At 46.9% G+C, this 25,883-nt stretch overlaps 1 protein-coding gene across 2 annotated transcripts in view; it reads left to right on the top strand.

Annotated features, from left to right (window-relative positions):
- The window catches only part of KCNC4 (potassium voltage-gated channel subfamily C member 4), a 453,824-nt gene that overhangs the window by 85,289 nt on the left and 342,652 nt on the right, over positions 1-25,883 (top strand). For both annotated transcript variants that reach the window (XM_069238336.1, XM_069238335.1), the window contains exon 3: positions 24,919-25,852. In XM_069238336.1, coding sequence (XP_069094437.1) covers positions 24,919-25,852 — 934 coding nt within the window. The remainder of the gene's footprint in view (positions 1-24,918; positions 25,853-25,883) is intronic.

Below are 25,883 nucleotides of genomic sequence, written 5' to 3'. Positions count from 1 at the left end.
CAAGTGAGTTTAGTTCAATATGGATTTGGTGCCACTGGCTGGCTTGGGGGCCTGGCGGGGATGGGGGGCATGTTGGGGTTGGCGGGGGGCCTGGCGGGGGGCCTGGCGGGGATGGGGGGCATGTTGGGCATGGCGGGGGGCATGGCGGGGATGGGGGGCATGTTGGGCATGGCGGGGGGCATGGCGGGGGGCCTGGCGGGGATGGGGGGCATGTTGGGCCTGGCGGGGGGCCTGGCGGGGATGGGGGGCATGTTGGGCATGGCGGGGGGCCTGGCGGGGATGGGGGGCATGTTGGGCATGGCGGGGGCATGGCGGGGGGCCTGGCGGGGATGGGGGGCATGTTGGGCATGGCGGGGGGCCTGGCGGGGGGCCTGGCGGGGATGGGGGGCGTTGGGCCACTGGAAAGGAAAATGCTGAGTAACTTGAACGTGGTATTTCTCCCTCCCTGTACGTGTCACATAGGTCCGCGCCCATGAGAAGATCGGGATTTGGCGTGCCATCGCCAAGGAAGTCCGGGCCCTGGGGGTCCACCATCGACGGGGCACCCACTGCCGCAAGAGGTGGGAGGACATCCGCCGCGGGACCAAGAAGACCGCCGAGTCTCTGCTGGGGATGGCCTCCCAACGTAGGCGGGGTGCCTGCCGTCAACTGAGCCCCCTGATGTTCCGGATCCTGGCGGCGGCCTACCCTGATTTGGATGGGCGCGTGAGGGCAGCACAGCAGACACAAGGGGGTGAGTACAAGCATTATCTACTCTGTTGTCGCGCAGTGGAGGTGTCTGGGTGGGGGAGGAGGGCTGGGGGTCCCCCTAGGCCAGGGCGATATCTGTAGGCTGGGCACCCCCGTAAGCCCCTGTGTCCCCAGCCACCACCCTCAGTAGTTTGTCAGTACAGCCATTCCTGGGCCGTGTCATCCATGGGTGCAGTTGTCAACTCTAGGCGTGTAGGCCATGTTCCACGGAATGCGTAGCGTACCCCAAGTGCGCAACTTAGTGCAGGGGGCATCTGTGTCTGTCATGTCCGCTAACTGTACCGGAGATCCATGTACTCAATATCCCTTTATTTCTCTCTCCCCCCCCCTTTTTGTTTGTCTTTCTGTGCTTGTGTGCATCAGCATCATCAGGCGGAGGAGAAGTGGCATCGGGGCAGGAGGGAGCTGCATCTCACATGGCCCAGGAGGGCCATGCCACAGAGTCAGACTGGACCAGTGAGACGGAGGGCGAGGGGAGCTCCACGACGGGGACGACTGGAGCCTGCAGCGACACGGACACGTCCTCGGAAGGGGGCTCCCTTGCGGGGGTGGCACCATCCGTGCCCCCCGCCATTACAGGTACAGCCGCCACCCAGCGCACCATCTCCGCCCTCCCAGCAGCCCCTCAGCGTTCGCCCCGTGCCCGCTCTGCCAGGAAGCCGGGCATCTCCTTCGCCCCAGGCACCTCAGGCCCTGCCCCTGTTACCCCCGCTGCCCTCAGTGAGGAGGTCATTGACCTCCTCCGAACGCTCATTGTTGGGCAGACTACCCTTTTGAATGCCATTCAGGGGGTGGAGAGGGAGGTTCATCGCAGCAATGCGTACCTGGAGGGCATTCATTCGGGTCAGGCTGCCCATCAGCGATCGTTCCAGGCTCTGGCCTCAGCACTGACGGCAGCCATTGTCCCTGTCTCCTGCCTGCCTCTACTAACTCCCTCCTCCCAGTCTCCTGTTCCTCTGCCTGTCCCACCCACACCATCAGACCAGCCTGCACACACCTCAACACCCAAGAGAAGCTCATCCAAACATAAGCACCACAGATCACGCAGACATTCACACACGCAACATTCCGATGCAGACATGCCAACAGTCACTACCACCTCTGTGACCCCCACCTCCTCGTCTCCCTCCTCCCTCCCTGTGACGTCTACACTCACACCTCCATTCACCTCACCATCAGCCAGTGTTTCCATCACCAGCACACCCTCCACTCCAGTCCGCACACGTGCAGGCACCACCCCCACTGCCATTTACACGTCCCCTGTGTCCTCTCCCACTGTGTCTGTCACCCCCTCTTCCACACCACACAAACGCAGCCACCCACCCACCCAACAGCCATCCACCTCACGACAGCCTATCCCTCCTGCACCTGCACCCAAAGACAGCAAACGTGACTCACCTACAACCACATCCTCTCCCTCCACTCCCATTCCCACTGTACCTACCACTCTCCATTGTCCCAAGAAGCTCTTCCTCGCCACTACTAACTTCTTTCCTGACCCTGAGCCCCCCCCTCCTTCTCGTCGGGGTAAGAAGAGCACCTCAGCCACCACCAGCCCTGCAGCCCCCTTGACAAGGGTGCAGGGGTATTGGAGCCCGCCAGCCCGCATGTCTGGATCTTCGCCCAGCAGCAAGGGGACAGCCAGCCCACCCCCTGGGAAGAGGAGCAGAAGGCGGAAGGGGCGCCGCAAGTGCCCGCCTTCTACATCCCCCCCGGACACCACCCAGAGACAGTCACCAGCCACAGCTCCAAAGGGAGGCAAGGGCCACAGGCCGACGACTAAGGAGGGCAAGGGCAGCAAGTTGGAGAGGTCAGGCAGCAGGCCTGCTGCCCAGGAGGAGCCCACAACCCCCATAGCCGCTGCCCCGGGAGGAACCGGCACAGCTGCCCCGGGAGAGCCCACCAGCCCCATAGCCGCTGCCCAGGGAGGACCCAGCCCAGCTGGCCAGGAGGGCCCCACCACCCACAGCCCAGGTGGGCAGTGAAGGAGCACCATCCCCGCTGCCCAGGAGGGCACCACCAGGCATTTAGCAGTTGGCCATAGACCGTCCGCCGTCTCAAGAACCGCTGAACTGGGCCCTTCAAGGCAAGAACCGCTGAACTGGGCCCCGCCGTCTCAAGAACCGCTGAACTGGGCCCTTCAAGGCAAGAACCGCTGAACTGGGCCCCGCCGTCTCAAGAACCGCTGAACTGGGCCCCGCCGTCTCAAGAACCGCTGAACTGGGCCCTTGAAGGCAAGAACCGCTGAACTGGGCCCCGCCGTCTCAAGAACCGCTGAACTGGGCCCCGCCGTCTCAAGAACCGCTGAACTGGGCCCCGCCGTCTCAAGAACCGCTGAACTGGGCCCCGCCGTCTCATGAACCGCTGAACTGGGCCCTTCAAGGCAAGAACCGCTGAACTGGGCCCCGCCGTCTCAAGAACCGCAGAACTGGGCCCTTCAAGGCAAGAACCGCTGAACTGGGCCCCGCCGTCTCAAGAACCGCTGAACTGGGCCCCGCCGTCTCAAGAACCGCTGAACTGGGCCCCGCCGTCTCATGAACCGCTGAACTGGGCCCTTCAGGGCAAGAACCGCTGGCCCTTTGGCAGACGTGGCAGGGCAGGATCTATCTCGGGCAGGGCTGCAGGATGTCCTCTGGCCAACTTGCCTCCTCCAGTGGCAGTGGGGTCTGTTATGGACTGTATGGACTGTGGCTTTGCTCTCTCCAGGATGGCCCAGTGGGCAGGCCACCCACTGTATGGACTGTATGGACTGTGGCTTTGCTCTCCCCAGGATGGCCCAGTGGGCAGGCCACCCACTGTATGGACTGTTTGGACTGTGGCTTTGCTCTCCCCAGGATGGCCCAGTGGGCAGGCCACCCACTGTATGGACTGTATGGACTGTGGCTTTGCTCTCCCCAGGATGGCCCAGTGGGCAGGCCACCCACTGTATGGACTGTTTGGACTGTGGCTTTGCTCTCCCCAGGATGGCCCAGTGGGCAGGCCACCCACTGTATGGACTGTTTGGACTGTGGCTTTGCTCTCCCCAGGATGGCCCAGTGGGCAGGCCACCCACTGTATGGACTGTATGGACTGTGGCTTTGCTCTCCCCAGGATGGCCCAGTGGGCAGGCCACCCACTGTATGGACTGTTTGGACTGTGGCTTTGCTCTCCCCAGGATGGCCCAGTGGGCAGGCCACCCACTGTATGGACTGTTTGGACTGTGGCTTTGCTCTCCCCAGGATGGCCCAGTGGGCAGGCCACCCACTGTATGGACTGTATGGACTGTGGCTTTGCTCTCCCCAGGATGGCCCAGTGGGCAGGCCACCCACTGTATGGACTGTTTGGACTGTGGCTTTGCTCTCCCCAGGATGGGCCAGTGGGCAGGCCACCCACTGTATGGACTGTTTGGACTGTGGCTTTGCTCTCCCCAGGATGGCCCAGTGGTCATGGAGTCCCCTCGTGGATCTGGCGTCGTGTACTCAAGTGGCTGAGGTGCCCCCCCTTCCCTTCCCCCTGAGGTGCCTGTCCTATTTTCTTTCTGATGCCCCTGCAGTGTTCTCTCCGTGGAGTTCTTGTTGTGGGACTGGGCCTTGCCCCTTTGCACAGGACCCCTGTGATCCACGGACAGTGGTTGGACTACATTTAGTAGCTGTATATATTTTGTACATAGTTTATTTATTTATTGGGATTAATGGCGTACATATTTCAATATATCTGCCCGTTTATGATCTCTTCTTTTGGTCTTTGCATTATTTCGGAGGGGGGTGGTTTGTGGGTTGTGACAGTGATCTGTGGGAATGCATTGATGTGTGTGTTGTAGTGGGTGTGGGTGGGTGGGTGTGTGCCGGTAATCTTTTCCCTCCCCTGTGTCGTAGGTGCAGTACTCACCGATGTCTTCCGCGCCGCCGGGCGTGCTCCTGGTATATGAGGAGGAATAGGAGTGCGGGGATGACCTGTAACTCTGGCTCCATACTGCCGGAATCTCGCGTGGAGTGCGTAGAGGTGAGCGTTTTCCCGTTCGAAGTCTGTTTCCGCCGTGTTCTTATCGGTGGTGCTCCCGCCCCGGAAAAGGTGGCAGATTGGTGGGTCGTAATAGGGTGGGCGGTACTTTGTCTGCCGCCGGGCTGTTGGCGGGAACCGCCGCGCTGTTTGTTTGTACCGCTGTGGCGGTCGGAGTGTTAAGTTGGCGGGCTGTGTTGGCGGTTCCCGCCAGGGTCAGAATTGCATATTTTAGACCGCCGGCCTGTTGGCGGCTTGGCCGCCGCTTTATCACCGACCGCCAGGGTCAGAATGAGGGCCTTAATCTGTAGATATGTATTTTATAGTTGTTATTTACGAAGGTCCTGGTGGTTTCTGGAGTGCCCCTTTTTTTAATCATTGAATAGTGCAATTTTGTAAAGACTTTAAATAACCAAACAATAAATTATTACTTTCTTACTTATTTCTCTTGGGGTCATCCTTTGCAATAGCCACACCTTGGCATTTTCGTGTTACTCTTAGATTGTCACTGGTCTCTCTCTCTCTGCTTGGAAAACTATCATCGATTTGTGGACCTCTGATTAGATTTTGAGAGTTAGATGTTTGTGTATATCCATTTTGGACTCTTGGTTGCCCGCACAGCTGCAAAGGTACTGCTCTGCTACCTCTTGGTAACTAGTTGAGCCAGCTCAGAGAGCAAAGTTACAAAAACAACCTGAAAAGATCATTATGGCCCTTTAATAGTGAAGATGTGATGTCCATTTCATAATCACCAGAGACAACAAGTACCCTCACGCTTTCAGAGTATTTGCGCAATGAGGAAAGTACAGAGCTGTATGTCAGAGTTGCCTCCCCCTGAATTTTGTATTTTTCCTCAGCATGGTTCCTTTGTTTTCACCTTTTGTTCTGTGACAACAAGCACCATCCAGGTACCAGTTCTATATACTAGTCAGATGTCTTTTGGGTGGATTGAGGAGACAGCCATTGAGTTCCCCTGTTTTAATCTCAGGGAAGTCATCATCCTTGCCAGTTTGTGGCAACACAGCCCATTTGTGTCTATCATTGCTATGGTGCAATTATTTTACTGTATGTCTGGGGAATGGCCTACCAAACACGTATGCAAAATCAATACAGTTCTGCAATAAATGGAGCCACCCTTAACCCAGGTTTGTGGTAAAACTGGATTAATGTACAAATGGTATCCCAACTCAAATATTGTGACTCCTTCCTGCATTTAAAGGGAAAGACCTGTGGATCCAATCCTCTTCCACTAGAGTTACTGCCAACACTGTGTGTGACCACACAAGGAGGTTCTTTAAGATGGATGATTTGGAAATACAATAGATACCCTACCAATTTCCCCCAATTTGCCAAGGAATGGAACCCGTACAAATACCTTTTCCATAAGTGGTTGTCCACATTTATGAAATGTGCACCCTCTATAAAATAGTCCAGCAGGCTTATTTTATATTCTAATTCTAGTCCTGGTATGTTTTTTTAGAAAGTTAACATTTTCCATATATTTTGCATTGGAAAAGCCAAACAGTCTTGCCTGCCAATGGTGAGCACACAATGCAGCTGGCTTTGACAGGACTTTAATGGCCACATTATAAGTATAGAAAACCGGGTCAAGGCGAGTTAAAGAACCTCCCATTCCTGTCACTCCCCGAAAGAGGAAAAGGAAATTAACAATTCAAAAACTGGAACACATTTTGTTGGACTTTGCTTTCTCTGCAGGGTCACCTCCAAACTGTTTGCCTTCAACCCACCTGTTTTGCTGAATTTATTTTTGTTGGCCTTAGGACTCTGTGTACTTTACCAGTGCCAACCAATGCTAAAGCGCTTTTGTGCACTCCCTAAAACATAGTAAAATTGGCTTACACCTGATTGCTATATTTAATCTACTTATAAGTTCCTCATAAGGTGGTATACCTAATTCCGTGGAGGCGGAGTTCCATGACCAGCGGAGTCTTGAATGCGACTGATCTCAGAAGCGCTAAGCAGGTTCTGGCGTGGTTAGCCAGGCCCGATCCTGCTTAGTGCTTCCGAGATCGGGTGCATTCAGGAGAGCAGCCGTAGGCTGTAAAAGCTGCTGTTTCAGGCCTCTTGTGCACCTGTCTGTCTTGTGTGCACTGCACGTGGTGCAGGCCAGTGCACAAGAGGCCTGAAACAGCAGCTTTATTTTGCTGCCTACAGCCCGGGCCTGAGTTCCTCCAAGCGGAGCGCCAAAATCTCTGTTTGTCCGGCCTGCCGAACAGAGCTCCCCGTCCACCCCTAGTAATAATTAGGAAAATGCAACTTTTAAAAAGTTGGCATTTTCTTGTCCTAACCATTTGGTGCCTGCAGCTTGTTTTCTGGGTAACCAGACTAGGTGTAGTTGGCCTTTGTGTATTCCTCCCAGACTGTCACACAGTAGAGGGACCGAGTGTTGGCAGGATATCCTCTCCCAGCAGGATGGGGAGGGGACTGTGCACAGCGCTAATTGCAGTTCAAAGACCATGGCTCAGCTCACACATAAAGAACTTCACGCTAGTCTATTGTGTCCTCAGACTGACTGGTGTCAGGGCAGAAAGGCAAGAAAACCCAGACACTTCTGTGGGGGGAGTTAGACCTGACAGCCTTAGGGCGGTCTTCCCCCAACTTTTTGCTTGCCTTACTCCATTTTTCTGATCTCATTTGTTCTGGTTTTAGGACTCGGCACACTTTACCACTGCTGGCCAGTGTTAAAGTGCTTGTGTTCTCTCCCCTAAAGATGGTAGCATTGGCTCCTACCCGAATGGCATATTTAATTAACCTATAAGTCCCTAGTAAGGTGCACTATATGTTCCCATTGCCTGTAGATTAAATGCTACTAGTGGGACTGCAGTACTAATTGTGCCAACCACATAAGTAGCCCCTTAACCATGTCCCAGGCCTCCCATTGCAAGGCCTGTGAGCGCAGTTTTACTGCCACCTCAACTTGGCATTTAAAACCCTTTGCAAAGCCTTAAACTCTATTTTACTACATATGCCACCCCTAAATTACGCACAGGGCAGGTTGCAGTGTATGTAAAAGACAGGATACATTTAGGTTTTTCCCAAAGTTGTTTTTTACTATAGGGAAGCCTGCTCCTCTCACAGGCCAGCATTGCAAAATTTGTTAATAAACTTTTAAGCTGTAATTACTGATAAGAAAGAAGCAGCTACATCACATTTCATATCTTTGGAATGATAATGAGAAATCCTCCTTACTGGTAAAGTTGGATTTACTATTTTAAAAAGCCACTTACTTATATGTGGTGCAACTTCGCTGAATAACTGACCCAACTCCTGTTTCTATACATTTAGAAAGTAGCCATTTCTATGCTCTTACTGCTCTATGAACCTTACAGGCTGTCTCCAATCAACGTCTGGTCTGTGTTGGGTGAAGGCTCCACTTGTGCATTCCATCCAGACAGCCATAAACACAGGACACTTAACTGCATCTGCATTCATCTGCACACTGATGGGTATTCCTGGGCAGGAAGGTTGGAGGGGCTCTCACATACACTTCAAAGGGTAGTGACCTGATCCCATACAAATGACTAATATCCCCCACACATCTCCTAGCAGACAGGACTGGACAGAAAGGGGAACTGGTGCACTTCAAAGCTACTCCCCTCACTTCAAGGGCACATTTGGGTATAAGGCAAAACCACAAAATAAAATGATTGACAGAGTGTCGTTCAAACACTCACTCCCAGTCACAGATCTGGGTTTAATCCATTGCTATTTTGCCCACCATGTCATCCCAGGTTGGACCCAGCCATATGCAAATTAGTCTTCATCCTGCTCCCCATGGGGACAGTCCAACCTGAACTGTCAAGCCAGGTCCTTCCTGGACCAGAAACAAGCATCCTGGGGCCGGTATCAGGGTATAAGTAATGGATGTCTGACCCGGTCAAATAAGACACTTCTGGACTTGTAATTGAACCTCTGTCAGAAGAACTGCTTTGCTGCACTGAGGACTCAAGTAGACTGCTTTTCTGCAAGGACTGCTTTTCTTCTTGTTTCTCTGCTACCTGCTGCCCTCTGACCCTGCTGGAAGGACTCTGCATTCCCACCAGTGATCTCAAGGGCTTGCTGGCTTGCCTCCTGTTCTCCTGCAGTCTCAGGAACATCAAAGACTGCTCTCAACTCTCCTGACACTGCTGGACTATGCTCTCTGTGAGTCTCTCACTTGCTTGAGGTGCCCCCTCCAAGATCATGGGCCCAGAAGTGGGTTCTGCAGCTATATTCTGCAAAAATCAGCACATCACAGTAAGAGCTTCTGAAAAATCTACGCTTTGCCTTGAGTGCAGCAGAAAAGTTGTTGAGTCCCTCCGAGCATAGCAGAAGAATCTGGCCATCACATCTTTGACAACGATGACTTTGCAGTTGTCCGATGAAGATGCTTCAGATTTACCTCAACTGAGCCGGCTTACAACGCAGTGACTCAACTGCATGGAAATTATTGATGCATCATCCCTTCACCATCGCCGCATCGCTCCACCAAAGGTACTATGTTCAGGGAGCTCTGCTTGGGTTTTGTAGCCAGACAACCCTCCATCATGGTCTGCTGGATTTGCACCGGTCCCTTGCAACCTCAAGTAACCTTTTGACCGCTTGTGTCTTGTAAGCACTGTTTTCACATTTAATCTCTAAAACTTCATATCTCAAATTTCACCTGATGGATTATTGTCATTTTGTCTTATTTTAATCAGATAAATATTCTCTATTTTCCTAGCCTGTTGTGGAGTCTTTTTGTGGTGTTTTCAATGTGTTACTGTATGAGGTTTGCACTAATTCGTTGCGCATTGCCTTCTAAGTTAAGCCTGCCTGCTCTGTGCCACGCTACCAGAGGGTGAACACAGGGTAATTAATGTGTTGTGACTTACCCAAACTAGGATTGTGGTCTCTACTTGGATGTGGTGCATTCCTCTGCCAACTAGAGACCCAGTTTCTAACAAGGGGCAACTCCAGAACTTCCTTTCTCTTCAAAGCTGGCACAAGGTATAAAAAGAGACTCTCAGGCCCCCATTATTCAGTTCACTTCTGGACTTGACATTGGACTCTCAGAGGACTCCCAGTGCTGCTGTGGTCTGCTGTGTACTTCAGAAGACTGCCCTGCTGCACCAAGTGGACTGCACTGTTGCCTGATGCCTACCTTATGCCATCAGAGGACTGCCCTGCTGCATGAGACCTTCTTTCCTACTGGATCCAAAGACTTCCACACTGACTCCAAGGGATACTTGGCTGGCCTCCTGATGAGAGAGACAGGGACAGAAAAGGTTCCAACCATTTTAAATGAGAATCCTTAAATGTCGATAACCCTTTCCTCATTAAAACCGGATTCTTCACTCATACCCAATCACCAACTTTCAGTTTGCATACTTCAGTAATTAACTTAATATTGATCCTTTTAATATTTGTTTCATTAGAAACGTTTTCAGCTGTCTTCCACACATCTTCCATGTTACACCCTTCCTGAAACAATTTCACCATCCAGGATGGACATAACTCAGTGGATGCTTTTCTTCCCCTCGTTATTTCAAATGGACTCTTGCTTGTAGCCTTGAAGCTTGGAAATTGCTGAGTCCGGAAGGCCAGCAGCAAGCACTAGTATTGTTCAATCCAAAAATGAAGGTAGCATTAATAACACAAGCTTTCAAGTGGCCTGGAATAAAAAGAAGCTTTTCCTACAAGAACCTCACAGCCAAAGATGCAGTCTAGGTGCCTAAATCACACCTTAAACTGATCCAACTTGCAACTATAGCTGGTGCTCTTCAAGCTGTTTAGAAAGCCAGTGAGCCAGAAGTCCTCTGCAATTTCAGTGATTGCTGGCAAAACAAAATGAGCATATAACTAGTTTCTGTCCAACGGCCTTAGTTTAACTTTTTCATGTTTTGACACCCTCATTCCTACATCCACTCATAACAGTGCCAGATGAAAACAGATGGTTAAGGATGAAGGTGAATGCATCAGTAACAACTGCAGGATAAGTATTTAGAGGCCTGACTGGACATACATCATCTGGGGAGCCGGCCTTTTGAGAGTTAAGGAAGGAAAGCCTTCTCCTCTTCCTTAATCATTGGAGGAGCTGTGCGAAGACTGAAAGAAAAGGGTAAAGGCTTGGGGAAGCTGTGAGATAACTGACAACAAAAATGGTGAAGGTTTGTAATCATGCTGCATGAGACAGAATGAAACTGGAAGCTGGGCAATACAATCATCATCAATGCAACCTTTTCCAACAGGGATTTTACCTGCTGAATTTTCCAGCTGGTAATATCTAGTTCACTGCTCCCATATCCAATGAATCCAGGTGCAGGAATACTGGACCTCTTATAATTGTGCAAAATGAAATACTAAATGGGAAATCCACTTCACACAGTTCCCATTAAAGGACCATATCTTTTATGGGCACCAGGCAAGTGGGATGATTAGGTAGAGATAGTGTGACACCATGAGGCATGAGAAGCAGTGAAAAAACCATCAAAGCCTCCTGTAAATGTCTTTTGGGTGATCTTCAGAGGTTGACATGTGGGATCTTTAGGGAATGACTTTTACAATATTTACATTTTACAACAACAGTTCCCATTTGTCAGTTCCAGACTGGATAATGATAATGCCAGCTTTCAGGTTTCTCTTGCTGAAGGGGAAGAGAGGGTGGCCTCTTGGTGTGTGAAGCCAAAATAGAGGCAGACAGCGAAGGAAGAAACAAGCCTTATTGCCAGTGGGCCTGCTATCTGAAAGAAAAGTAAATGTGTGCAACAATTGGGGAATCAGCAAATTTAAAGGCTGTTTGTGTGGCAGTATATGGAGTCATTGAGGAATTGATGGAGTTACTTTAGGCTTCATGGCAACAAATATTTCTTCTTTTTGAGAGGTAATGTAAGGGTGTTATTAGCAGAGTTCTAGAGTGTGTCTTAATGGAAAAGGTGTGCACTATCTACAGAATACTTATATATTACTAAAATAAATATTTTAGCTCACTTGTTTTATCTTAAACACTAAACATTTATTTGCAGATTTTGAGGCAGCCTATCGTAAGCTGTGCATTATACAGTTTTAAACTAATGACTTGCATATTCAGAGTGCTGTCAGTCGTAGGTTGGGACCTTCTAGCATTATAAATACACATCACTAGTCACCAGTTTATTAACCAGGATTCAGTTCTGTGACTTTCTGGTTGTACTCAAAGAAATCAGCAGTGATCGCATTAAACAAATGTGCTTTCATAACATGAAATAATGTATTTTCCTCCATTTAATTCATCTTGCATTCATTTAAGATGTGTGCATTATAGTTCATATAATTCCATAATATTCCATAATATTTTGCTTTTTTCAGTTACATCTCTGGCCTTGTCCCTTTTGTTTTCAGGATAACAGTTCCCATACTTGTTATGCACTTCAACCTCTAATTGACCTGCAAAATACTTTGTATAGGGCTTTCATGGAGGCTCCATATCGAGGGTAGCCCAACAAACTTCAGCTAAATAATTGTGTGTATCCTTGAAGCTGCAGCAGCCTGGGCTTAGACACTTGGGTGGACTGAAGGGCTTATAGCCCAATTGGCGTTGCACATCTGATAGTGAGTATATATAGAAGGCGGGCAGTAGAGCAGGCTACAAAGGTATAAAGGCTGCAAAAATTGACAGTTCCAGAAATTGTACTAAATACAGTAGTCAGAAACAAATTGCTTGATGGTTTCAATGGTGTTTCGACCATGTATAACTTTTGAAGGTCGTCATCACAATGGAAAAATAATCCTATTTAAATAAAAAAGAGACACAAAATACATATCAATGCATATCAACATGGAAGCACTTTGGTTACTCACTCATGGAAATTCAAGAAATCCTGCCTTAGAAGATTGATTGACACCATACTATGCAGTAAGTGAGTTCACCATGTCCACTGAATTCCATTTTTAATTCGTCCCTCTAAACTCTACTGATTGTTCTTTTACATTTACAGCCCTTGCAGTGCTCCTAAATTATTTTTCAGACTTGATGATAAGCTTCAGTTGATAATACGAGGCTGAAATGCCGTCGAGACAAGTGAACAATTTGTTGCTGGCTGCTCTATTTAGTACAATATTACCCAATCTTTGCAGCTTTTTTAACTTTATAGCCTCAGTTTTTGCTCATTTTCTTTATAGACACACTATGCACTTTCTTTCACTTACCTCACTGTGTGTATAAGAACTTATACTTGGGATCATTAGTCTTGCTTTTAGAATATTTATAGTAGTCTAAGGTAAATATGTTCCTTGTGAACTGCTGTTTCTGTGTATATGATCTATCCAGAGGTCATCTACCATAACAGGTCATTGTACGATATAAGTACAGTAGCCATCATCGAGCCTCCTCGTCCCAGTCCTATGTTGAGGATTTACCAAGAGAAATCATTTCCATCAACTTCACTTTGATGCTGAAAAACAAACATATTTATTCATAACCCCCACAGTTACTTGATTGCTGACTTAAAACAACTGCACAACAATTCTTATCTGAAGCAAGAAATCTAACCTGTAATGGTTCACACTTTTGTGGGGTCAACCACGCTTTCGCCTTACAGATCTTCATCTAGGATGCTCCTCTGCCTCCACCCATGTGGCTGAAATGGCATGGGTAGATCCCCCTATACATTGTTCAAATGCTCAATCTTTGCTGATCTGTATGATTGAACTATTGCTGATCTGAAAGAAACAAATTGAGAAAAACAATTCCTGAATGACTTTGTTCGATCAAGATAAACAAAGAGGCATCTCAGTTCATCCAGAGATGATGGGCTTTGGTTGTGTACCTCAGATTGGAAAACCGTAAGGACTATCTCTTGCGATTGGTAAAACAATGAGTGTATCTTTGCCACAAATTAGGCGTTCGGTCTTAAGATTACTGTAGGAAGGTAGCCTCTTTCTAGCATTGTTACCCCCACTTTTGGCCTGTTTGTGAGTATATGTCAGATTGTTTTTACTGTCTCACTGGGATCCTGCTAGCCAGGACCCCAGTGCTCATAGTGAAAACCCTATTTGTCAGTGTGGTTTGTCTGTCTCACTGGGATCCTGCTAGCCAGGACCCCAGTGCTCATAGTTTGTGGCCTAAGTGTGTATGCCTGTGTAGTGCCTAACTGTGTCACTGACTTTGTGAGTGTGGGGAAACCATTACACGTGTGCACTACATATAGGTCAATACCTATATGTGGCTTCACAATCGTAACTCTGAACATGGCCATGTAACATGTCTAAGATCATGGAGTTGTCCCCCCATGTCAAATCTGGTATTGGGGAGCCAATTCCATGCATCCCCGGGGCTCCACTATGGACCCTGGGTGCTGCCAAACCAGCTCTCTGCAGCTACTGCTACTGCCACCCCACAGACAGGGTTCTGCCCTCCTGGGGTCTGGGCAGCCCAGTCCCAGGAAGGCAGAACAAAGAATTTCCTCCGAGAGAGGGTGTTACACCCTCTCTCTTTGGAAATAGGTGTTAAAGGCTGGAGAGGGGTAGCCTCTCCCAGCCTCTGGAAATTCTTTGAAGGGCACAGATGGTGCCCTCCTTGCATACACCAGTCTACACCGGTTCAGGGAACCCCCAGTCTCTGCTCTGGCGTGAAACTGGACAAAGGAAAGGGGAGTGACCACTCCCTTGTCCATCACCATCCCAGGGGTGGTGCACAGAGCTCCTCCAGTGTGTCCCAGACCTCCGCCATCTTGGATCCAGAGGTGTGAGGGCACTCTGGAGGCCTCTGAGTGGCCAGTGCCAGCGGGTGACATCAGAGACCCATCCTGATAGGTGCTTACCTGACCAGGTGGCCAATCGTCCTCTGAGGGCTATTTAGGGTCTCTCCTGTAGGCTTTTCCTCAGATAACGACTTGCAAGAATTCACCAGAGTTCCTCTGCACCTCTCTCTTCGACTTCTGCCAAGGATTGACCGCTGACTGCTCCAGGATGCCTGCAAAACTGCAACAAAGTAGCAAGAAGGCTGCCAGTGACATTTTAGCGCCTAATCCCGCCGCGTTTCTTGACTGTTGCCTGGTGGTGCATGCTTTGGGGCCTGCCTGCCTTCATCCTGCACTAGAAGCCATGAAGAAATCTCCCATGGGTTGACGGAATCTCCCCCCTGCTCCAGCAGGAACCAAACTTCAGCATCACCAGTACTCTCATCCTGACGAGCGTGGCCCCTGGAACACAGGTGACCCAGACTGCCCATTGGTCCAACTGTCCAAATTTGGAGGAGATAAGTCCATACCTCCCCTCTCCAGACATTAATCCTGTGCACCACGTGAACTGCAGCTGCTAGGGCTTCTGTGCACCTTTCCAAGGAATCATTCATGCACAGCCAAGCCCAGGTCGCCAGCACTCTGTCCTACATTGCTCAACTCCCTGAGTTGACCTCTAGCTTCGAGGGACCCTCTTTTGTAGTGTTGAGATGACCGCCATGTTCAGTCTTTTTGAATCCATGTTCAAGGACTTCTGCGGGTGCTAGCTTCTTGTGCGTGGGCTCCTACATTGCTGAGGGTCACCTCTGTCTTCTCTCCCAAGTGGCGACATGCTGATCCTTCCTGGGCCCAGGCAGCTCCCTTTTTCTTCAACTGTGACTCTTGCAGCTAGCAAGGCTTGTTTGCAGTCTTTTGCCAAAGAAACAACTCTGAATCCTCCAGCACTCTGTGAGACATCTTCTGCATGAAGGAGAAGTTCCTAGCACCTTTCGTTGTTGCATAATCTTCAGTTTCTTCCATCTGGGGGCAGCCATTTTGCACCTTCATCCAGGTTTTGGGGGCTCCTGCCCCCCCGGACACTTTCACGACTCTTGGACTTGGTCCCCTTCCTTTGCAGGTCCTCAGGTCCAGGAATCCATCTTCAGTGCTTTGCAGTCTGTTGTGGTCTTTGCAAAATCCTCTATCACAAGTTTAGTGTGTTTCTGGGGAAATAGTAGTGCTTTACTCCTACTTTCCAGGGTCTTGAGGTGGGGTATCTTGGACACCCTTAGTGTATTCTTACACTCCCAGTGACCCTCTACACACTACACTAGCCTAGGGGTCCATTTGGGGTTCGCATTCCACTTTCTTAGTATATGGTTTGTGTTGCCCCTAGGCCTATTGCATCCTATTGTATTCTACAGTGTTTGCACTACTTTCTGACTGTTTTACTTACCTGATTTTGGTTGGTTTGTGTGTGTATTTTATGTATTTTACTTACCTCCTAAGGGAGTATTGTCTTTCTTATGATATAGTACCTATATGATATAAGTGGTATAGTTGGAGCTTTGCATGTCTCCTAGTTCATCCTAAACTGCTCTGCTATAGCTACCTCTATCAGCCTAAGCTGCTAGAACACTACTAATCTACTAATAAGGGATAACTGGACCTGGCACAAGGTGTAAGTACCATCAGGTACCCACTATAAGTCAGGCCAGCCTCCTACAACTACCCTATCAGAAAACAAACCTTAAATAAGAATATGACAACACCAAAAGTTTACCTTCCTCAGTCTCCTTGCTAATTGCAATTAGGAACGTTACTTTTGAGGAAAGCTAAAAAAAAGTTAGCTGACTTCAAAGGCAGCTCTTGGAAACCCTTCAATACTATTTACAAATCCCATGTAGGGATGGGGCTAGGAACCACATGCTTTCTAAGCTTAAAACCTATCAGGAGCCTACTGGCATGAGGCAAAATTACAGATAAAGCATCTGAAGGACTTTTAAATGCCTTACTCGTGACCCACTGAGGTGAGGTAATATCTGGAGCCAGACCTTCAACAAAACTATCCTTTAAAAATATAAAATCTTAAAAGTTGCTATCTTCTTTATATTAACTGATTTATCTATACATCATGACTGGAAAGAACAGTCTGCAGGACCAGGTGACACCCCTGTCTTAGACTGCAGGTGCTCCTGTGTCTTAGTAGTCCAATAAGTGCACCATACTCTTCACAACAGGGAGACACTCATTTATCTGGATCTAAATACTATTTGTTATTATCTGTATTGGGTTGTGTGTGTGTGTGTATGTTCACATGCTTTAGTGAGTTAACGTGTGGCACATTAAAACCAGGTGCCTCTATTTCGGATTGCATGCCCAGAAATAACCCTTTGTGTATCAATAAAACACATGGACAAGATAGCTGTATGACACAGTCATCACTTATTCACCGTTTATTCACAGTATCTCTCGTCAATGCTAGGTAAAATAATAAAGAGGCATGACTAAGGACTTGATTTAATGTCTGTCTGGGTGGCAGATACCATCTGCCAGTCCCGTGGTCATCTCTGCACACTGATCGGAACTGCTGTCATGGCATTTACTTACAATATACTAAAAGTATGGTGGATGGCTGCTGTCAGTTTTCACAACTGTTCACCAAACTTGTAACTTTTTTTTTTCAAAAACAAACTCCCAAAGCGAGTCTGTTTTTGAAACACAAAACACGAATGAATCCAATGGCCAGGGAGTTTTCTCCCAGGATGTGGGGGTCATTATTGTTTTTCCTTTCCCTCACTCCTAGGTTTTTCCTGCTGGTGATAGACATAAAAAGACATTACATTGTGTACTCTAAGTAGGGTGGGTGGTGTAATGTCCACCTTCTGAGGCCCCCTACACTGTCAGACCATCGGCACAAGTATTCATTCGATACTTAGGGTACGTCCATCTCTAAATGAGGCAGATGGACTAAGCGCTTGGCAGGCAGCGTATTAGATTGCATTTGCAACAGTATACCCGGTCTGCCAAACTCTAAATTGGGCTTTAGGGCTCTCCAGAAAACCAGGTTCACCTTCACACAGAGAAACATATATTCAGTCTCTCTAAACATCTTCCTCTCAGGTGCACCTATGTGATGGGCTGATACTAGTGATAGCCATCTGAGAATACAAAGGAATGAGGTAATGGCTGTGGGCCAGTGTATTTGTGGGAAGGACTAACACCATCAGGAGGCATGTTCTAGAGCATATACATTGTGTGCTCCATTCAGTAACCAACATACAATTTCTATACACACCTGTAGGGAGGGATCAATAAGGAGATCATGCAGAAGTCTTACAAATGAGCAGACATTGCAGGTTCTTGCTGACTGGAAGGTCATGAAGTGAAAGTGGTTGCAATCTGTTCCTACTGGTTAAGAAGTGGTTCTCCCATGTTGGACATGCTCTTGACTGCTCTCCACAATCATTTTGACCTGTCTGCTTTCTTGCAAAGTACAGACTCAGAATTTCAGTATTTTGAGGGAACTGGGTCTTTGATGGGCACAAACCCCAATACATTCTCTGCCTTCCCCACTATCAAACAAGTGCATCTATCATTTATAGTTGTCAGAGCAGAACTGATCTCAAATGTTTGGTGTGACATTGAGTGTTCTTAAATCAGACAGATGCTTTTCAGACACTACAGTGAGTAGGAAAAGACAGGAGAGGAGATTAGCACAAACTGCTTCTTTTTCCTTGGGTCACAGAGGGTCACAGAGGAGAGGATTTAGCATTATTGCCATTAATACCATATGGTAGATCAAGACACCCTTGAGGTGAGCATGTGCATCTGCATGTCTAAGACCATAGTGAGATAGCAGGCACTGGTGACAGCCACGATTCACAGAAAGGAAACTCAGATGCATATTGTGGTATCAGGGATTCACCTTCCACTCTTCTATTTTGGAATATGACCTACATTCTCATTCTTTGTAATGTATCTTGATGTTCTGATGCAATGACTTTTTCTGAATTGGTGATGAGGTTTTCCGTAGTTATTATTATGAGAACTTCTGGATATTGTCTGGTGCATTTCAAGTTGAAACCAAACATGAATTGTTCCTTCAACAACTGATATCATAGCTTTATAGGAAACTAATTACCACTTTTTGGTGACAACTGGTGTTCCCTCTGTGGAACTTAAGAAGCTTCAACAAGTGTTTATGAGGTACTGTTAGAGCTCATATATAATGCTATATTTCTTCAAGACATTATCATACATTTATCCCAGAAGCATATTGCCTGTCGCCTAAGGTTCCTCAGCTGATTTTCACATAGATCTACTATATCCTTGCTCTACTCAGGATCCTTCTATTAACTTTCGTCTATATTATTTACAGAATTACACATTACTGGGAATATTTTGTCATTTTCAATACCAGTTGGAAGACTGCCACACTTTTTCTTAAGGGTTTTTGATGCTGCCTGGCCTACGAAAGGCCTTATGGAATCTTGTAACATTTAAGAGACATGTGAAGACTATCCTCCGGGTCATTTATTGCTCTTGCACGCAGAGCTGAGTCAATTGAGACAAAGTGCTTCATTTCCAATGTCTTTCTATTAAACATTATTAAACAAGATAACCTTTTTATTGCAGGTAGATTTGGGTACCTCATCCAAAAACGGTGGTTTTACTTGGGAATAGCAGTGTATACCAGTGTAATATATTTGTTTTCATCAGTTCTATTTTGTGTATATTACAAAGACAGTCAGGGTACGGTTGGTTTGTTTACTGGTGAATAATTCAAAGTATTACAATTCCTCACTTAATTTCTCCAGGTGAGCCACTTCTAAGATGGAAAAAATGGAAGAAGATTTTTACAAATGACATGAATGTGTGTGGTTCAAACTTAAATACAGAAAAAGCTTCTATGTTGGTTGTATTGGGCTGAATGGAGTGAGGAATTTGAAAATTAGCCTGAATTAACTGATGATGAAGACAACGATGTTACCACGAGCGTAAATGGATATGCAATGGTTTTTAAAAATTAGATAATCATAGAATGGATGAGAGATATGGCTGAATGGGCAAATGCTGAGGAGTGTCACATGCGTAAAACACACAGGGATGATAAACTTGCGGACTACCTAAAGGCCTGGTCAGCAATGCTCACCAAGCTACTGGATCTGCCAGATGCCCTACCCCCCCTGAAATAGATTGTGGACTAGAGTTGGGGTAAGGTTCAACTACAGTGGGAGTCAATGAAAGTTCACTTTGTTTCATTATTATGAAGAGTGTACCACTATTATGCCCTCTGTAATGTATATGACTCGTTGTATGATGCTTGGTAATGCAAAGGGGGAAATTATTGAGTCTTGGTGGATGGGTTGAGAGACTTAGACTGTTTTTGTAATTCTAAAAGATATTCTGAAGTGTTCTTGCAGTATGCCAGTATTGTTTTGTTTATTGTACAAGTGCCAATAAAAATGTATACAAAAAATAGATAATCATTATCTCCCCAAAGCAACTATTGTATTAGAACACTGTCATTTTGCCAAAGAGTACCAGAGCAAGATAAAACAGTTAAAGAATATGTAACAGCTCTTTGCAAACTTGCGTCCACATGTAAATGTAGTGGAATAACAGACAAAAGAATAAGGAACTTGTTGATGTTGAATTGTAGATGAAAAAAAAATGTGATTAATTGTGGCTCAAAAAAGATCATAAATTGAGCGAGGTATTGGAAATAATTGGAAATAGCTAAAGATGCTGAGTTATCTTGAGTATGTGTGGATGAGCTACGCACAGACAAGATTAACCCTACAATAAATCAAGCTGTTGTTCTGAAACTCAAACTGGCAACTGCAAAGACAATTCCAGATTTAAAGCAGTTTATTTTTGCTGTGACAACCCTGGTCACATGTCCACTCGTGAAGCTTGTCCTGCCACAAAATCTAGTTGCAAATATGTGGCAAGAATTACTATTTTGCCAATTGTTGCAGGTGTTTAAGATCGAGTGGCAAAAAATTACAATTACAATAAGAAATTTAAATTAAAGGAAAAGTTAATTTATCAGAAATGATTTCAGACCATTACAGTTAAGGCTGTAAACCTATTGAATTGTTGAGTTATTTTCATGCTGATGTAGACTCTTCAGGCAATAGGACTAAAGGGGAAGTGTATGTTGCTGTGGGGGGTGCCATGGTTTTCAGTTGACCTCATCAACTGTAGTTAGGAATATCTTTAAATCCTAATACACCCCTCAGGTAATCAATAATCACATAGATACCTAAGATAACTGTTTGCTTTTCACTGAAAAATACCCAGGAGTATTCTTTGGCAAAATAGGGTGTGTGCAGGGTTACATTCACTGTCTTCATTTGAAAAAAGGGGTGCAACCTGTTACCAGTAAGGTGAGGGGAATACCGATCAGCATGAGTGGTGTTTTTAAGGCTAAATTAGGGTGTTAATGTGAAGAGATTATTTAATCTGTAAAGGCCACAAGTGGTTTTTCCCTGTGGCTGCTGCACAAAAAGACAGTGGGGCATCAGACTGTGTGCTGGCCTGTGGGAACTAACCAAAAACTAGAAGGTAGATTTCCTCTTCCCATTATTAATTAGATGCTGGGGATTTTAGGGGGAGACAAACTTTTTACAACAATTAGATTTGACTTCAGTCTACCATCAGGTTAAGTCATCTGATTGAATGGCGGACCAAAGAAATTGACAGCTTTTATGACTCCTTTTGGAACACACTGCTTCAACCTTATGTTTGGTTTATGGCCTACAGCACTCTTTTTTCAGATTCATGAGAAGCTTTTTGAGGGGATTACCTGGAGTTAAATTCTTTCAGGATTACATTTTAGTCTTTGGTGCCACATTGGAGAAATGCAACAGTAGAGTGGGAAAGGTGCTGAATATTCTTTAGACATGTCATGACCTTTAAAGTGGAAAAAATTTAAATTTGGGTGGTCTATATTAAACCCCCTTGGGTATGTTGTTTCAGCTGAGGGAATTTGTCCAAGAAACAAATTGTTTGAAGTAATTCAGAAATTACAAAGTCCTCAGAGAGAAGAAGAAGTACAAGGTTTCTTGGGAATGACAGAATTGTGTTCTTGTTTTATTCCTTCATTCACCAGTTAACCAGGTAACATGGACTTCAGAGAAGGTGAGTTGATTTTTTTCTGGAGGGATGTTTGTCGACAGGAGTTTCTGGAAACATGAGCCCAATTTAGCACAGTGCGAGGACTACAAAGATTTGTGCCAGTGCTGCCATACTGCTTGGTCACAGATGCTAGTGATGTGTGCCTAAGTGCAACTAAAGCAGATACAGGTACAAAAGGTGGTCACAGTAGCCTTCGCAACTCAGGTGTTATGAGGTTTTCAATACAATTACACGACTATTAAGAAAGAGGCCAGGTGGTGAACTGTCAGTTAAGACTTTTAAACAGTTTTTAAGGGGAGTTTGGTTTGAAGAACTTGAAGATCATAAACCGCTACAAGAGATTTTCAACAAAAAGGTTAAATGCTGATTAATGGTTGCATTGCAGATTTATTACTTCTCAGTGATCCATGCCAATGTTCTGTCCCCTCTGCCCCGCTAATGCTTCCTCTCTTTTATTCCTCTCTATCTCTCATTTCCTCTGTGTTGAAACTCGTTATCTTCACTGTCCCTCTGTTCATCCTGACTGCACCTATCCTTTACTTTTGTGTGGCTATACGCCCATGTCTTACTGACTACCTCCATCTCTTATGTACTCCAGCTTTAGCTTCCATGGCAAAGAGGTCTTCATTATGAGAGACTGATAATTCCCAACTGGGTGGATAACCCAGTTACCAGCCCAACTGGGAATTATGAGGCCTGCGAAGTTACAGTCAAACTTTCATGGTCCCTCCATGGATCTCAGCTGCTCAAAGCAGCCAAAATCTATCTAAGAAACTGCAGTGGCAATTTAAGAATAACCAAGGGCATTTGGTTTTAGTTAGCAATATCCACATTAGGTTGTCATTCCTCTGGGGTTTCTGAGGTTCGATCCTGAGTCTCTATGAACTTTGCACCCACAGAGTTAGCAGGACTGCTAGTTACCAGCTCTTTGTCTGGTGATCCCATAATCAGAGGTCCACTCTACATTTTTATTCTGACCACTGTTTCTCATCTGCCCTCCCTCCTCTGATCTAACCTACATCTTTCTTTTCACCACTGTTTCTCATCTGTCCTCCCTCCTTTCATCTACTTTACGTCTTTCTTTTCACTAGTTGCTCATCTGCCCTCCCTCCTCTGATTTATTCTACACCTTTTTTATGATTACTGTTTCTCATCTGCCCTCCTTCCTGTGATCTACTCGTTGTCTTTCTGCCCTTCCTCTTCTGATATACCCAACATCCTACTTTTGACCACTGTTTATTATCTGTCCTCCCTCCCCTGATCTCACTTATGTATTTTTTCTGACCACTGTTTTTCATCTGCCCTCCCTCCTCTGATCTAATCTACGTCTTTCATCTGAGCACTATTCCTCATCTGCCCTCCCACCTCTATGTACTCTACATCTTTCTTCTTACCACTGTTTCTCATCTACCACCTCCTTCGATCTACTCTACATCTTTCTTCAGCCCACTGTTTCTCATATGCCCTCCCTCCTCTGATCTACTATATGTCATTCTTCTGACCAGTTTCTCATCTGCTGTCCTTCCTCTGGTCAACGCTACATCATTATTCTGACCAGTGTCTCATCTGCCCTCCATCTTCTGGTCTACTATACACCTGTCTTCTGACCACTGTTTCTCATCTGATCTCCCTCCTCTGATCTATTCTATGTTTCTTCTGACCATTGTTTCTCATCTGTCCTCCTTCTCTGGTGTACTCTACGTTTTTCTTCTGACCACTGTTTCTCATGTGCCCTCCCTCCTCTGATCTACTCTACGTCTTTCTTCTGACCATTGTGTCTCATCTGCCATCCCTCCTCTGATCTACTCTACGACTTTCTTCTGACCACTGCTTCTCGCCTGCCCTGTCTTCTTTGATCCTCCTTTTTCCCTCTGCCACATTTTCCCTTTTCTGGTTCTTCCCGAGTCTCATTATGAGACCCCTTTTAATTCCCATGGAGTTGGTAACAGCAATACCAGCCCTCAATAGAATTATGAGATCTGGGAGAACACAAATATGTTCACTTTCACCCAAAGATTATGAGTGTTAAAAGCAGGAGAAATCTCAAGGGAAGTCCAAAGAATATAGAGGAATTACGGGGGAGGTGAACTTAGATTGTCTTATTCTCTGTAACTCCTGATTTTTCAGGTGATTCTCCCCCTTTGCCCACAGTCTCTCACCAGAACCCGGTCTCATTTCTGCCTGCTTGTCGCTCCCTTTTCCCCTTGTGTCTATTGGTTGTCCCCTGTGGGTGTTTGCTCTGTATTCTTATTTTGCATCGATGTTCCGACGCTCCTTCCACAGAATCAGAACTGCCCCTCTGTCACTCTACTTTGACACTTGTCTTTGACCAAGGCAGTCTGTGTTTACTGTGGCCCCTTGGTCCCTCTCTTCTTCCCGACCTCTTCTCTGTCTCTCCGCTGTCCTCGTAGACTTCTACCACATCTGTCCATTACATGCAGAGTCGGACTGAGGTAGAAAAAAGGCCCTGGCACGAAATTAAAAGTGTCCCCCATTTGTGAATTAAAAAGCTAATAAAAGTGGCCCATGTTGGCAAAATCGTGCCGTTTTGAACTTGTAAAGCTGTATACCATGTGCAAGGTATGGAAGATTGCCTGGATTTGTGCTTACAAAAGGCAATGTCAATTTTCATATCTGAAAACTCAACTGTAAAAATCGGCTCGGAAGACCATAAAACAGGCCCACAAAACAGCCAGAAAATAGCACACACTGACTTGTGAGGCTAGCTCATAAGTCACTGCTTGATTTCCCTGTTGGCCAATCCGTCCCAGTTCCCATGCCTAATTTATCTGGTAAGGGACACCTCTAGTTGCTCTCTGACTCTCTTCTGCCTACTGACTTTTGCCTCTCTGCTTCCCTTCTGAAGGCTTTCCTCTGCGTCCTCTGGTTATTCTCTGCATATTGCCCATCCTCTGCCCCTGTAGTCGCTCCTCTATCCTTGTCATTTTTTGCACCATTTCCCTCTTCCCTGCCCCTGTTTCTGCTAAACCCCTCTTTCTTCTTTGCCCTTCTCGCTTCCATGCCCCTTTCTTTCTTCTGCCCCCTTCTGCCTGAGCCTCCGTCTCTGTTCTGCTCAGCATCCTTTTCTACCCTTTGCTTTCTCCATCATTCTTCTGTACAGTGCTGTCAGCTTTATATTTACCGCTTCTCCCTGTCACCTTCTCACTCATTTCACCATCTTTCTCATTTTCATTTTTTCCCCCTCAACCGATGTTTATTTCTATGCCTCCCCCTTTTTCACTCGTCCTCCTTTCGCTGCTCTGTCCTTTAATAGCACTGGACGCTTACTCTCTATAAACCATCAAGTGCTTCTTTTCGTGGTTGGTGTCTGTGCTCTGATTCATTTGCTATTTTCCTCTGGTTGCAGATGGTTGCCTTCGGCTCCCTGTTTTTCATCCTCGTCTCCATCACAACATTCTGCCTGGAGACGCACGAGGCCTTCATTGTGGAGAGGAATGTGACTGAGATGGTGGCCGTGGGCAACACCACCGAGTCGCTGGTAGTGCGTGAAGTGGAGACGGAGCCCGTGCTGACCTACATTGAGGGTGTGTGCGTGCTCTGGTTCACCCTGGAGTTCCTCGTCCGCATTATCTGCTGCCCAGACAAGCTGCTATTCGTTAGGAACATGTTGAACATCATTGACTTTGTGGCCATCCTACCCTTTTATCTGGAGGTGGCCCTGAGTGGGCTTTCTTCCAAGGCGGCGCGGGATGTGCTTGGCTTCCTCAGGGTGGTGCGATTTGTGCGGATTCTCCGCATCTTCAAGCTCACGCGCCATTTTGTGGGTCTCCGAGTCCTTGGCCACACGCTTCGAGCCAGCATCAACGAATTCCTTCTGCTCATCATTTTCCTGGCTTTGGGCGTCTTGATCTTTGCCACCATGATATACTATGCCGAGCGAATTGGGGCCAGTCCGAAGGACCCGAGTGGGAGTGCTCATACCCACTTCAAAAACATACCCATTGGCTTCTGGTGGGCAGTGGTGACGATGACCACGCTGGGCTATGGGGACATGTATCCCCAGACCTGGTCTGGCATGCTTGTGGGGGCCCTCTGTGCCTTGGCTGGAGTCTTGACCATTGCCATGCCCGTCCCAGTGATTGTGAACAATTTCGGGATGTACTATTCCCTGGCAATGGCCAAGCAAAAACTCCCAAAGAAGAAGAAAAAACACGTGCCTAGGATGAATCATCTGGACTCCCCTAGCTACGGGAAGTCTGAGGACAATTCGCCGCGGAACAGCACGCAAAGCGACACCTGCCCCCTGGCTGCCGAGAGCTCGATAGACAGAAAACGGTCAGGTAGGTCGGTGCGGCATTGAGTCGACCATAA

This window comes from Pleurodeles waltl, chromosome 6, assembly GCF_031143425.1.
Source record: "Pleurodeles waltl isolate 20211129_DDA chromosome 6, aPleWal1.hap1.20221129, whole genome shotgun sequence".
NCBI classification, from domain to species: domain Eukaryota; kingdom Metazoa; phylum Chordata; class Amphibia; order Caudata; family Salamandridae; genus Pleurodeles; species Pleurodeles waltl.
Note: the sequence above shows the minus strand (reverse complement) of the source record. Positions and strands in the feature narration are given on the sequence as shown.